The sequence below is a fragment of the Verruconis gallopava genome, assembly GCF_000836295.1.
Source record: "Verruconis gallopava strain CBS 43764 unplaced genomic scaffold supercont1.39, whole genome shotgun sequence".
NCBI lineage: Eukaryota > Fungi > Ascomycota > Dothideomycetes > Venturiales > Sympoventuriaceae > Verruconis > Verruconis gallopava.
The window spans coordinates 205,989-219,737 of record NW_015622175.1 but is presented as its reverse complement, the minus strand read 5'-3'; the positions used below and the strand labels follow the sequence as shown (position 1 = coordinate 219,737).

At 49.8% G+C, this 13,749-nt stretch overlaps 4 protein-coding genes across 4 annotated transcripts; 3 read left to right on the top strand and 1 right to left on the bottom strand.

The window, feature by feature from the left end:
• The first annotated feature begins 2,031 nt into the window (after positions 1-2,031).
• PV09_08341 (uncharacterized protein) lies at positions 2,032-4,162 on the top strand. The gene has a single exon (XM_016362218.1). It carries the CDS (start codon positions 2,198-2,200, stop codon positions 3,686-3,688), a length of 1,491 nt encoding a protein of 496 aa, XP_016210035.1. The 5' UTR covers positions 2,032-2,197; the 3' UTR covers positions 3,689-4,162.
• A 676-nt stretch (positions 4,163-4,838) lies between these two features.
• PV09_08340 (uncharacterized protein) lies at positions 4,839-6,364 on the top strand. Its single transcript, XM_016362217.1, has 3 exons — positions 4,839-5,381; positions 5,471-5,629; positions 5,738-6,364. Exons 1-3 carry the CDS (start codon positions 5,234-5,236, stop codon positions 6,049-6,051), a joined length of 621 nt encoding a protein of 206 aa, XP_016210034.1. The 5' UTR covers positions 4,839-5,233; the 3' UTR covers positions 6,052-6,364.
• On the bottom strand, positions 6,287-7,594 carry PV09_08339 (uncharacterized protein). Its single transcript, XM_016362216.1, has 2 exons — positions 7,516-7,594; positions 6,287-7,313 (listed from the first exon to the last, which is right to left on the bottom strand). Exons 1-2 carry the CDS (start codon positions 7,522-7,524, stop codon positions 6,570-6,572), a joined length of 753 nt encoding a protein of 250 aa, XP_016210033.1. The 5' UTR covers positions 7,525-7,594; the 3' UTR covers positions 6,287-6,569.
• A 1,634-nt stretch (positions 7,595-9,228) lies between these two features.
• PV09_08338 (uncharacterized protein) lies at positions 9,229-13,189 on the top strand. Its single transcript, XM_016362215.1, has 4 exons — positions 9,229-9,628; positions 9,698-11,267; positions 11,319-12,347; positions 12,402-13,189. The coding sequence occupies exons 1-4, from the start codon at positions 9,614-9,616 to the stop codon at positions 12,896-12,898; spliced, it is 3,111 nt and encodes a 1,036-aa protein (XP_016210032.1). The 5' UTR covers positions 9,229-9,613; the 3' UTR covers positions 12,899-13,189.
• Positions 13,190-13,749: the final 560 nt, after the last annotated feature.

Sequence of the window (13,749 nt, the reverse complement as noted above, 5' to 3'; positions counted from 1 at the left end):
TCTCTCTTATCTTCCTCATTCTCCTCTCCTTATATACCCTCACCATATCATATGACACCTGAGGCCCTTGCTCCTGTATCACGTGATGCCCTTTAGAGTATGAACCATTTTCCCCAGTACAGTAGTTACTTTTAGTAAAAAAATAGTAGTAATAAAAATTAAGCAGTGTTATATCTGATAATCCTAAGTCTAAAGTAAATCTCCTTCTTTTTCTCTTATTCTCCCTTCTTTCTCTTCTTTTCTTATAAGCTATTTTCTTTACCTCCTTTTTCTTATCTTATATACTATCCCTATCTTTTTTAATATTTTTTAGATAGTATAATCTAACCTAAACCAGGCTAAGGAGATAGATTATAAACTTTAACTCTTTTAGGATCTGTAATATAATATATCCTAAAATTAGGTAATAAAAGAGTTTTAGAAAACTGATTTTATCTTTATATAATTAGAGGAGACTAGGTAGTAAAACCTTAATTTCTTTTTTATTACTACTTAAGGAATAATACCTTAGATATAATAATCTTAATAAATTCTAATATTACTATATCTTTCTTCTTATTAATCTCCTCTATAGGTCTATACTCTTATTTTTTATTTTAACCTACTATATTTCTAGTATTATAAGTAGAGACTATCCTCCTTTAGATTTTAGGTATAGCCTTACTTCGGGTGCTAATTGTAAAGGTTTTAGGCTAACTACTATTTTAGGGGGTAGGATACTTAATATTAAGGCCTTCCTAAGGGTAAGAAAATTAAGAGGGAGAGAGAAGCCTCCCACAGATGGGAACTATAAAGAAGCTTAGAAATAAAATAAGATAGTTAAGATAAGGATATAAAAGAAGATAAAGTAAATAGGGAAGAGTAAAGTAAAGATAAAGTAAAATAAAGTAAGGCAAAGTAGGGTAAAGTAAAGCAAAGTTCTGTATAAGGTAAAGTAAAGCTGGTTTTCTGTTATCTTATTCTTGTCTAAAGCTATCACTCTCTTATCTTCCTTACTCTCCTCTTCTTATATACCCTTACCATATTATATAATATCTGAGGCCCTTGCTCCTGTATTATGTGATGCCCTTTAGAGTATAAACCATTTTCCCCAGTACAGTATATGCATGTGTGCGTGTGTGTTTCGTTATCCTTACATCCTTTATTTTATTCTGGGTGGACAACTATAACGGTTGATTAATGGAGAGAAATTTGTTTAAGAATAGGAAATTCTGTCCAGTGGGAAATTGTACGAATACATTGCTAATAAGTAAAAGCAGCGAAATTTCTTAGTATAATATAAGATAATATATTTTTCTCTTTAATGGATTTTTTACCTTGACATCAATATACTATTTAAGCCTTAGTTTATATACTTTATTTTGATATAAAGAGAGTACAGAATATATAACTCTTGTAGAGCATTTAGTCATTCTATAAATAAATGCTATTCAAAATGAGTTATTTGAAATCAATCATTAAATTGAAGGAAAATTGCGAAATTCTGAACCATTATTATCCAGTTTCTTTTTCTTTTTTTTTGGCAAGATGGCTTGATTTATAAGCTAGTATAAAGGTTCTCTCCACAATTCTGGTGATAAAAAGGTGGAGCGCTGTCTAATTTATATTTCTGGTACAAAGTAGATCTGCATGTTTCATGAGTCGCCTCCTGGATCTGAGCCTGCTAGCAAGCGTCCCCGGTCGAGGATCTTCCGCTGGATCCTTGCGGCAATCAAGCCACGTACGTCCGCCATGCTCTCTTTGGCCTCTACATTCTGCACGATGCGATGCGATACTTTTAGATAAATTTAGGAAAAATATTCGGGCCGTGGGATTCTGTATCCTCGGCTGCTCAGAACCATATGGACGCAATGCAGCATCTCGCTTATCGTTCCGCCGTCGCCGTCGCCGTCGGAAGTGACGTACTCACTCTCCACACCCTCCCTGCTTAGCGAAATCCCGTTCTCCACAGGACAACCGTAGGAGTGCAGCAAGTCCACGCGTCTAATCTTGCACATCACCGTACCACAGTATATACAGCTGTGAACTGCTGGACGTTTTCGATTTCCAGCTCCAAGAGCTTGGCACGTCTTGGCTCCCGGATGTACGCCTGTGTCGCGTGCTGCCAAATCCCTAACCTTGCAGAACAATTCTTTCAAGGTTTTCTTTCTGCTCTTCGGTTTTTGTTTCTGGAATTGCGTCCTTCTCTTCGTTTAGAATGATCTTGCCCAAGGGATTTCGCATTGCACTATCTGCCGTCGTGTTGATTTTTATTCTGTTCGCCCTCCTGCCGTTGCGACACAGCAAGCACCTCCTCACTCCATTTCTTTCCAGCCACAACCGCGACCGGCGCCTGCATCTGCTAATCGTCGCAACAAGCAGCAATCTCAACTTCTGCAGGCTCTTTCTGTCGTCTTCTATCCTCTCGTACCCTGCCCCTGTCCTGATTGATTGGGAGGGGGCTGGGGAGTACAATGCATCCGAGACTCACCTGGCCAAAGTCAGCGGAGTTCTCCGCTACCTCAGGTCCCTGCCGAGAAGTAAAGATGACGACTTGATTTTGATGGTGGATGGCTACGACGTTATATTCCAGCTCGGTCCGGACGTGCTGATCAAACGATACTTTGATGCAATCAACGCAGCCAACGACCGATTGACAAGGCAGTTTGGCACCGTACAGGCGTCGCAGAACGGTGTGCGGAACAGCATTTTGCTGGGCCCTGATAAGCAATGCTGGCCATATGATCTTCGACGTCTCGCATGTTACGCCGTTCCAGAGTCTCCACTCCCGCCTAAAGCCTTCGGTCCCTTGACGGACGATGACGATGCACAACACGCTCGGCCACGATGGCTCAATTCGGGCACCATCATAGGCCCAGCTGTGGACCTGCGCAAAATGTTCGAGGCAGTGGTGTCAAAGATAAATAAAACATTCGATGATGAATACGGATTGCACGGGTCTGACCAGCTGTATCTTTCCGACGTTTGGGGAGACCAAGAGTTCATGCGCGAGTTGAACAGGCCGGGCAGTGCTGGTGCTCCGAAGCGTCCTGATATTCCGCCACATGAAGAGGTCCCTGGATTCATCTTGAAGGAAGAGAATCTCGCTGTCCCGTCCCGTGACTCTCGTGACCTTGAACTCCACATGGGACTTGACTATGAGTCGCGCTTGTTTCAAACGGTCTCTTTTTACGAAAAGTACATCGACTGGATCACGTTCGAACAGACGCCAGTATATTATGAGTCCGAAAGCGTCAGCAGACGCGCAATAAGATTTCCTGAAGATGTTAGATTGGCTAGTAAGCCATTCTCGAAGATTCATGATTACACGCGGCTGTCGGAAACCGAGTGGACCGACGTACCTCTCGGAGTCAACGTCGTGACGGGATTTGCTTTTCCAGTTTTGCACTTCACTGGTGACAAATCTTTTCGCGACAGCTGGTGGAATCGGATGTGGTTCTATCCATACGCTGAACGGTTGTTGCATTTCGGAGGCATAGACAGCACAAACAGGATCGGAGACGGACGCATCAATGATGCTAACTGGTTCAAAGACGAACCCTACAATAGTACGGAAAGACTGCAGTCAAGTGTCAGTGCCTGGAGCGATACTGGAAAGCCGCTAGGTTGGGATGAACTTTGCAAAGTTCACGAGACATTGCTCTTTCAAGGTGTTGATGCTACGCCGAATGATGCCATAGTGGCATGAAATACTTAGGCAAATGATTGCTTTGAAATGGGAGCGGGCGTAGCAATTTGTTATTTAAAAGTCCATGATACCCAAACTCAAACCCGAAATAGCTCTTAGCGTCTATCTCTTCGGAAATTTAATGCATTTAGAACTGAAGGTTATCACAAAAAAAGGTCTAATCGGGCGCAACGAACAGCAGCCTACGAGGCGGCAAGACGCCGAATTTGTCATATTGCACTCGTGTCCAGACTGCGTTGACAATTGTTGTTCATTCTCACGTCTGACAGTTGAAACCTTTTTTTTTGTTCAAAAATGGACATTTTCCTGGCCAGCGTCAATTCGTTCCACATGGTGATGGTATTAACACTGGCTAACTTACCGATGATGTCTGGTTCAGGCTCAAAAGCAAACACGATTACTTGCTGAGGATGCGTGTGGACAGTTCTTTCTAGTTAAATTGAAGCTCAAAGTTATACTGTGCGACAAATGAAGGTCTTTAAAACGATTGCTTCTCTGAAGACGGATCATTTGATCTGAAACGAGGTGCTTGGGTCAACGCGTAACCTTCCCGAACGGTGGTTAGTAGCCCAATGCTGACGTGTAGGCTTCCAAGTGTATGAGAACCATAGACCACGGCTCGTGAACATCTTTATATGAATGACAAGTCCATCTCGCCATGTTAGTAATCACAAATTCTGAAGAGCTTGCGGTGTGGTGACCCGCGATCTCCCGCTTGAAGCATTTCCATTCACGCCACTCCATGTGCGCGCAATCTTGTGCCGCAGAACCTTAAATTGCCAGTTGATCTCTCTGAGGCCGGAATACAAAACAGAGCTACGAAGTAGTTCGTATTCCCTATGTGATGTAATTTGGTCGGTGCGATGAGAGTGTCATCGGCCAAAATCACTGCTAGTGAATAAAGAGTCTTGAAAGAGCACAAAGCGGAAGAGATAGGCACGAGAAATGTGGCATCACCTATACCTGCCGTGTTAGAAGATTGTTCCAGGTCAACAACCAGGTATTGTGAGACGATAGAGATCAATACTTCGTGGCTTGGACGATCAGTTGTTAGTTATTCGACGTTCCATATTCAGCCGCCGCTTGGCAACAGAGCAACCATCTGTGCTCTGTCCGAGCACGATTGAGACCTTCTATTTCCTACGTTTGGCAAAACGTCTCCAGAACCACGGGCAAAACCAGGCCAGCTACCAGGATAACAGCGCGATTCATTATGAGGCGATTTTGAAGGAACGGAAGCGTGCGAAGTAACCAATGTCGCGCCCCAAAGATGCCCCACCTTTGAGAAGGGGCGGTCTGCCCCGCAGGTTGAAGAAGACGTGTAACCAGCACCTCTCTCACCGCACGCAAAACTGCACTCATTGCTCCCGACCAGCCGCTTGATCGAACCTCGAACATAGACTGCCACGCACTTTCGCTCACAGCTGTGATTCCCTCGCCTTTATCACGTCTTTGATATTTCTTTTCGCTCCCAATTGACCTGGCTTCTTCGCTTTCCGAAGCTTTGACAACACGACGACGACCACCACCACCCACACCATCAACATGGCAGCTCCCTCTATCCCCCCAGGCGGAACCTTCTTTGATACCCTTGGCAAAAGCTTCGTGGACGTGCCAGTGGACAAGGCCAACGACAACGCCATATCCACGGAGGCATTCCTCGAGGCCGCCGAGGCTCTCACCACTCTCTTTGGTTCGTCCAGCCACGCACACAATATTTTTCTTTTCTTTTTCCTTGCAATGAGCGATCGCCGAGAGCTGACTGAAAGCCGAGGGGATCAGATGTCTTGGGAAGCGTGGCCTTCAAGCCTGTCAAGAGCGACATGCTGGGAAACATCAAGAAGATACGGGATCGCTTCCTTGCTGATCCCGTCAACGGAGCCACGCTGCAAGGGCTGGTAAAGGCTGAGCTCGCCTCCAAGAAGCACACGGCAACAGAAGGTACGAGCTGCAAGTCCTTCCGATTGAGATTCTGATATCTAATTTTTATTTTCTTTTGGTGTTATCCTCCGCACGCGGCATGGCATCGACTGATCGTGAGAAACGCAGGCTTGCTCTGGCTCACGCGCGGCCTCCACTTCACTGCTCTCGCTCTCCGACAGAACCTATCGAATCCGAACCAAGAGCTCGCTGATTCGTTCCGCTCCGCGTACACGGACACCTTGAAGCCTCACCACTCGTTCGTGGTCAAGCCCATCTTCAGCGCGGCCATGTCCGCCACGCCGTACAGGAAGGACTTCTACCAGAAGCTAGGGGGCGACGAGGCCAAGGTAAATGCGGAGCTGGCCAAATGGTTGGAGGCCTTGGAAGAGCAGGTCAAGATTCTCAATGAATTCCTGGCACGCAAAGAAAGCAAATGGTGAACTTGGCTACGTGTGGACGATGGGCTCGAAACTTTTATTTTCTGCGGGCAGGCCGATTACTTCCATTCTCCACCGATGCTTTCGAGAAGCTAGAAGCAACTGTTGGTTTTCAGGTACGAATAGTTTACGACGCAAGAGTCAAGACAGCAGAGCAACACTTTGCTAGAGTGAATCGAATGGCCGTTTCACTTAGAATGATGCAAGCGTGGTTTATGCAAGTTATTTGCGCTAGGAATTCGTGAAGAAAATCGTCTAGGATTGTTTTCTATATATGTGACGGTCGTGTTCGGTGCACAATTACCCGCTTGCCTTATAAAATGTCGTCATCTAGGCACTGCTTTTCTTTTTTGAATTTTCTTCTTTGAGTCGTGGGTTCAGCGACAGGACGGTGATAGTATCGCTATGAGGCATGTCGGGATAAGTGGGTAGAGAACCCGGGCGTTTGGTTTGCCCAGGCTTACAGGTGAGATCTTCGTGTGGTCACTTTGCTGCCTACATCCACAAGCACGGCATTATGCTTACTCTGGGATGTTCTTCTCGACCTCGGCAAGGCAGGCAGGGAAGTCCTTCCAATCGTACATGATAGCAGCGGCTTTGCACTCCTCCTTCAACAGCTTGGCCATCTTCTCCATCTTCTCCTGACCCTCCTCGATGCCGTAGATGCCGACGTATGCGATCAGGGGGATACCAGCGCGCATGGCAGCGGTTGCGCCGGACTTGGAGTCTTCAACGGTGACGCAGCGCTCGTTCTTGACGCCAAGCTGCTCGCAAGCGAAGTTGTAGATCTTTGGATCCGGCTTCGAAGACGGTGGGTTGAGGGAGGTTGCGGCCGAGTAGACATGCTCGTCTGGGAAATACTTGTCGATGCCAATCTTCTTGATCGAGGCAACGACGCGGGGCTTGGCCGAGGTCGAGACGACAGCCATCTTGTAGCCCTGGTTCTTGATCCACTCCATCATCTCGGGCACACCCGGGCAAGGCTCGCACTTCTCGGTAAGCTTGGCAGTGACGGCACCGAGCTCGCGGTCGACGTATGCGTCAACCTCTTCTGGCGTCATTTTGAAGTTGTGAATCTCCTGCAGCTTGTTGCACATGCCGCGGAAGTTCTGGCCGACAAAGGTCTCGAGCAGCTGGTGAACGGTGTAGCGATGATCAATGCCATGCTTCTCGAGAATTTCGTTGGACAGATCGGTGCAGGCCTCAAAAGCGAGGAACTCAGACTTAGCGAGGGTGTTGTCGCAGTCGAGAAGGACGTAGTCAACCTGCCAATTACATGTGAGCACAAGTCAGATCATCAACACCGTGCGGGGGGTTGGGTGGGGGGAAGGGGCAGACAGCGACAAAGACTGGCGAGGCGTGTTGACGGATTGTTGTGTGCGAGGTCCGGACTCGAGGGCACACGAAGCGGCAACGCGGCGTCCTTTGCTTGCTTGCCCGCTTGCTGGCATGCTTTGCATGTCTTACCTTGCCCATGTTTTTTCTGTGGTGTGCGAGAGCGAGCTAAGAGCTAGAGAGCTGGAGAGCTGGAGAGCTGGAGAGCTGGTACAGGTGGAGGGAAGGGGGGTATCGCTCGTCAAAGTACAAAGTGCGGAAGAAGGCACAGTCAATTGCACAAAAACGAAGGCAGGAAGACGGGCAGGCGGATTTTGTAGGCCAGAGAAGGGCAGATCGTGGGTGGATTGTTTGTTGTTGAGAAAATTGTCTCACGAAAAGCTTATGATACGCAGGCCGAAGTGGGGGGTGGGACGGACAGCGCGCGCAGAAGCCGATGAAGTCATGGCCTGTGCCAGCCCACATGCGGCCACCGTGGCCAATCGCCGCCTCGTCACCCACACCGCCGACTACTTTTCGTGGATCTTTTTACCCCTTGCTGCGAGCAACGAGCAGATGCGCGTTCAGTCTCCTGTCGCTTTGTCACGAGGCGATCTCGACTGCATGCCGCCCAGGCACTCGCGGTGCGTTGGCAAGCCAAGGGGGAGCGAAGCGCATCAACACAGCGCCGCGCAATGGATAGCCGTGGCCCAGCCAATGGACCAGTCCTTGCGACGTTACACGGCGCCTTGATTGGGTGCGATGTCAGCCCAAGAGCCTCAGTGACGATGCTGTCGAAGCGGAGAGAGCTCGCGAAAGAGAGGGGGTGGGGGGGGGGAGCGGGCGGCGCAGATCCATGGTAGCACACAGCATGATAGACGTTGGCTGTCAACGAACCATGGTTGTCAACGGAAACTTTGGCGAGCGTGTCAAGGGGCTTGGATCGTGGATCATTGAAATAATGATGATGGTGACGATGATGATGCTGCTCGTCATCATCGACGGCCTCTGGAAGTGGTGGAGAAAAGTCAGATTTGCACCTTGACACAGGTAAACAAAATGCAACAACGCCCCGTCTCCGCGCGTGCGTAGAGCGTAGCATCGCTCCACGCACCAGAAAGCACTGGCGCTTCTAGTTTGAAATCTCAGCCTTGTCACGAGGCGAGTTCGCCCTCGCGGGGTGCGTTAAAGGTCGCTACACCGCTTCGCAATCGTTGGGCGAGGCGTCGCGCGCCTCCTGTGACACACAGCCGTTGGGAAGTTCTGACCGACGCGTGCGACCTGTCCGCTCGTCGTAACGTGAGTCGTGTAAAGAGTATGGAGACGGAAGACTTGGTTAGCTATGCGGCCACGATGCTTTCTCTCCTGAACGCGACGTCTCAGCGTCTGCAGTCGGTGCAGGTTCGCTCCAAGCACAGCTCACGTGAGTGTGCGTAGATCTCAAGAGGTTGCTTTTTTCTTTCCCACGTTCGTCCGTGCAGTTGTCTGCTCGCTGTTGGTGTCCCGTATTCGGTGCGCAAGCACAAGCTGGTTCGACAATCTGCCTCGAGAGGGTGAGCGAGTAGATATTGGCCTGCTTACCGCGCTCACGCATGGCAGCTCAGCCAGCCCGCACGCGCCTTCGCGCAGCAATGACAAGAGCACAAGCTTCTCACTCAAGCTTTGCTGAGGCTTCGCAAGGCTGCCTGGACCGTCTCTGCTCAGCGCGATGGCAGCGTCAGCCAGAGAATGAACCGATCATGAAGATCTTCCTCGTGAATCTGTGACGTTCGACGTTCGCGAGCGGTGACTTTGCCCACTCAGTCCAGCAGTGGGTGTACGCTTAGTGCAGCTTTCTGCCCGACGAACCAACCATTGCACCTCACACGATCACAACCAACAAAATCGTATTCCGTTTCACTCCACCGTACGTCAAACAAGTTGCTGCCGTCGTTCGTGTGGAATCTGAGCCGCTTACTCTGCTTCCCTTCTTCCATCTCTCCTCAAATCGCGCCCTTGACCACTCCCATCTTGTCCCACACAACCTCCTGCTCGATTCCCACCCCCCGCCGCCGCTGCCTTGTACCCACGGCCGTCGCACAATGGCATAACTTTTGTCAAGGCCTTTGATCAAGGACTCCTGGTCCTCGTTTGCTTTGTCCCCAATGAATTTCCCACGGTAGCATATCTCTTATTCAACTCCGAATCCTTCGCCTTCTTTGCTTTTTTTATTTAAAAAAAAAAAGTAGCTTGGCGGGGAAGTCATCTCGCAATGGATATCGCACAGGTAAATTGACCCCACACGCCCGCACCGGCGGTCACACGCGTGCCTACTTATGCTGAACGCTTGCATCAGGTTGAGAATGCGATAAATATTGCCTGGGATCACACGTCGCCTCCAGACATCAAACAACAAGCCCTAGCTTTCATCCACCAGCTGCGCACCGATCCCGCATCATGGCAAGTCTGTCTCCCACTTTTTGTTCAGGACCGCCAGCCACCCGACAACACCCGTCACTTTCTCCTCGACGCGCTGAACAATTCGATCAAGTCTGAACAGGTGGAAAATCAGGCGAGGCTGTACATAAAGGAGACTTTGTGGATGTATGTGCGGAAAAAGTACGGCACGGGGAGCCCGGACGACACGGCAGATTCGCTCGTCATACGCAACAAGCTCACGCAAACTTTGACATTCCTTTTTACGACGCTCTATGCGTCAGGCTGGGAATCTTTTGTTGACGACTTTCTCGACCTGGCAGGAAATGGCTCCCTTGGGAGAACGAACATTTCGGGCACGGCCTTGTACCTTCGCACCCTCGAGTCCATCCATGACGAGATTGCCGACGTCATGATCCCACGCACGCCAGAGGAAGCCAAGCGTAACGCCGACCTCAAAGACTTGATTCGAGCAAGGGACGCACAAAAGGTGTCCCAGTCATGGCAAGAGATCCTCGCCAACTGGCGATCTCTTGACCTCAACATTGTTCAAATGTGCTTGCGTGTTCTCGCACGCTGGGTCAGCTGGGTGGACATCTCTCTCGTGGTCAACGAAACCGTTCTACAGCCACTGCTGGACATGGCCGGCCAGCAGGGCCTGAAGGATCACTCCAGTTTGGAGGTCAAGGTCAGGGATGCTGCCATTGACGCGATTTCTGAAACCGCAGGCAAGAAAATGGTACCTCCGGCCAAAGTCCAGCTGCTCGAATTCCTAAATCTCAGTACTGTCGTCGGACAGCTGATCGCCAGCCCCCCACTTGCCGAACTCAAGGGAACACCGGACTACGACGTTGATCTCGCAGAAGCGGTGGCCAAGCTCGTCAACAACGTCATGCGCGATACAATCTCTGTCCTCGATACGAGTGGTGTGGACGATCAGACGCTGCAAAAGGCTGACGCATTGCTTCAAATTTTTGTACCTTACCTTCTTCGCTTCTTCTCTGATGAGTACGACGAGGTATGCTCGACCGCCATGGAGTCGATGACGGAGCTTTTGGGGTACTTCCGTAAACTCGGCAAGAAAGAAGCATTGCCACAGCGTTATGCGACCATGCTTCCGGCCATCCTGAACGCCATCATCAAGAAGATGGAATACGATGAGACTGCCTCGTGGGGTGAAGAAGAGGACCAAACCGACGAGGCGGAATTTTTGGAGCTTCGTAAACGGCTGCACGTGTTGCAACAAAATGTCGCCGCCATCGATGAGCAGCTGTACATGGATACGTTGACCAATCTGGTTGCGAACACGCTCAACAAGCTGGGCGCTGGCTCCAATGAGATCAACTGGCGAGAGCTTGACTTGGCACTTTATGAAATGTATCTGTTTGGTGATTTGGCGTCGAAAAACAAGGGTCTGTACGCCAAACGTGAACCGTCATCCGTCGCTGCGGTCCGTTTGGTCGAAATGATGACGAGGATGATGGAGTCAAGTAAGCCCCATGCGTACCCGTGTATGTCTGAATGGCGCTAACACATGTCAGATGTCGATACGTACAATCACCCTGCTATTCAGCTCCAGTATATGGAGCTGTGTGCTCGCTACATCCAATTTTTTGAAAATAGCCAAAGCTTCATCCCGAAGGCGCTCGACGTCTTTGTTCGCTACGCACATCACCCTCGTGAAAAAGTTCGAGCAAAATCGTGGTACTTGTTCTTACGCTTTGTCCGCGGTCTTCGCGGCCATCTCGGAGAAGTGTCACAGACCATTATCCAGGCTATTGGCGATCTGCTTACGATCAAGGCCACCCTGCCGGTCGATCGTGACGATGACAGCGAAGACGAGGACGACGATTCCGAGGTTGATCCTGGGCGGGATCCACACTTCGACAATCAATGCAATCTTTTCGAAGCCATCGGTTGTATCTCATCCAACTCGTCCTTGCCCATGGAGACACGTTTGCTCTACGTGCAATCTGTCATGAATCCCATCTTCGCGGACATGGAACAAACCCTTCCAGCAGTAAAGAGTGGAGACGAGCGCGCTCAGATGCAGCTCCACCACGACATCAAGGCGTTAGGCACTCTTGTACGAGGTTACACAGATTGGATGCCCGGCGTGAAGACGTCGACCCCGCCGCCGCCCGAGGTCTCTGCCGAGTTCCTACGTGCTGCTGAGGCTATTCTGATCGCGCTGGAGTCATTATCTTCTTCGCAGCTCATCCGGGAAGCGTCTCGTTTCGCATTCGCTCGTCTGATCGGCGGCTGTGGTGTCAGCCTCTTTCCTCAGCTTCCGCGGTGGGTGGACGGCTTGCTAACCAACTCTAGCTCGAAGATAGAGACCGTCTTTTTCCTCGCTCAACTGAAACAGGTCATGTTCGTCTTCAAGGCCGAGATGTTTGGCGTGCTTGACGTGATACTGTCGCCACTCCTGCAACGCATCTTCACTCGCTTGGGCGAATCACCGGAGGGTACAGACGACGAGATCCAGCTGAACGATTTGCGTAAGGAGTATATTAACGTTATTGGCGTGATTTTGAACAACGATCTCGCCGGCGTTCTCGTTAGCACCAGTAAGCTCTATGACACGATACCTGTAATGTTCGACCCTGACAAAGCCTATGCAGGAAATCAAGGGTATTTTGAATCTGTGATTGCCACGATTGAGCACTTCGCCCGTGATCCTTCCGACCTCGCCCTCGCACGCACGGCGTTTGGGGTTCTCACCAAAATGGTCTCTGTCTGGGGCGGCCCCGACACTGCTATCCAGGTCAACCCGAACAGCGAGACACCGGCCTCGCCAACGAGCATCCCACCACAGCCCGTCTTGCCAGGTTTCGACCAATTCATCATCACGCGCTTCAGCCCGCTTTCATGGTCCATCCCCGCCACGCCAGGATTCAAAGTACAGGACCCTGTCAGCAGACAGCTTGTTGCGGAGATCGCTCAACTTCAACAGGAAATCTTGAAGAAAACTGGCGCGTTGTATCTAGCCTCCATTGAACAAGAGCTCAGGGGAATGGGTGCGGCAGACGCTGATGTGAACCTGTACCTGGAGAAGTTACGAGCAGATCCAAAGAGCTTCAAGGACTTCCTGATCGGCTTTCTAGGTCGCGGAAGATGATTGTCGCCCTAAGTGAATTGAGAAAATCAGCGTGGCACAGCTAGGTGGCATCTGTGGGTGATTTTTCAGGGCCTAGCATGAACTGCAAAACGGATGTATCGTAACTGAAAAGGTTGAAGAATGGACAAATGTTTCGGACCAAGCGGGAGGAGATTCATCGACTTTGCGCTCTTGGGCGATCCGAGCTCAAGTGGCTTGAATTGGGAGCAGCTTAATAAAAGTCATGGAGATAATTCATCACGTAACGTTGAGCAGATAGCATCAAAGAAAGACGTTCATCTCACGAAAGAATGCGTTCAAGCTAGACGATCCGACAGAAATGTTGTCACATCCGACGGACGTAGCATCCAGCTTATCACCACTCAAATGCCACGCCGATTCGCAATGGCGTCGCTGTCCTTCTTGCTCTTCACTGCCATTCGTCACCTTTCAAACCTCTCGCTCACTCCGAGACTCGTGATAGCTGAGGAACGCTGCCTGTCCGTGATCGTAACGTCGGTCTGAAGCACCGCGCGGAACAGCGAAGCGAGACGAAGCGCGCAGAGAACACACGATGGGGAAGAGAAAAGACCCGAGCAATGTAAACAGCATGTCATTCAGTGGTATAAATTCCCGTCACCCCGATCCATCATGATCCTCAGAGAGCAGAAATCCGAGACCGTAGCAAATACTGCGATACTAAGAATTTAAGAGAAAAGAAAAAAAAAAACAAAAAAACCACCCCCCCAATTTCCCATGTCCGTCGATCGTATAATGTCCGCGGACAAGACCGGCACGGTGATGGAAAAAGCGCAGGATGAAGAACTGGAAGACGTGGTTTCTTTTGCCACTGTACGTGTGCAGCTAGAAAA

Bases quoted from the DNA above. Each gene is read 5' to 3' on its own strand.
- PV09_08341 (XM_016362218.1), top strand. From the start codon at position 2,198: ATGATCTTGCCCAAGGGATTTCGCATTGCACTATCTGCCGTCGTGTTG.
- PV09_08340 (XM_016362217.1), top strand. From the start codon at position 5,234: ATGGCAGCTCCCTCTATCCCCCCAGGCGGAACCTTCTTTGATACCCTT. The intron at 5,382-5,470 runs GTTCGTCCAGCC...CGAGGGGATCAG, and splicing joins GGCTCTCACCACTCTCTTTG to ATGTCTTGGGAAGCGTGGCC. The intron at 5,630-5,737 runs GTACGAGCTGCA...TGAGAAACGCAG, and splicing joins GAAGCACACGGCAACAGAAG to GCTTGCTCTGGCTCACGCGC.
- PV09_08338 (XM_016362215.1), top strand. The intron at 11,268-11,318 runs GTAAGCCCCATG...AACACATGTCAG, and splicing joins GACGAGGATGATGGAGTCAA to ATGTCGATACGTACAATCAC. The intron at 12,348-12,401 runs GTAAGCTCTATG...AAGCCTATGCAG, and splicing joins CGGCGTTCTCGTTAGCACCA to GAAATCAAGGGTATTTTGAA.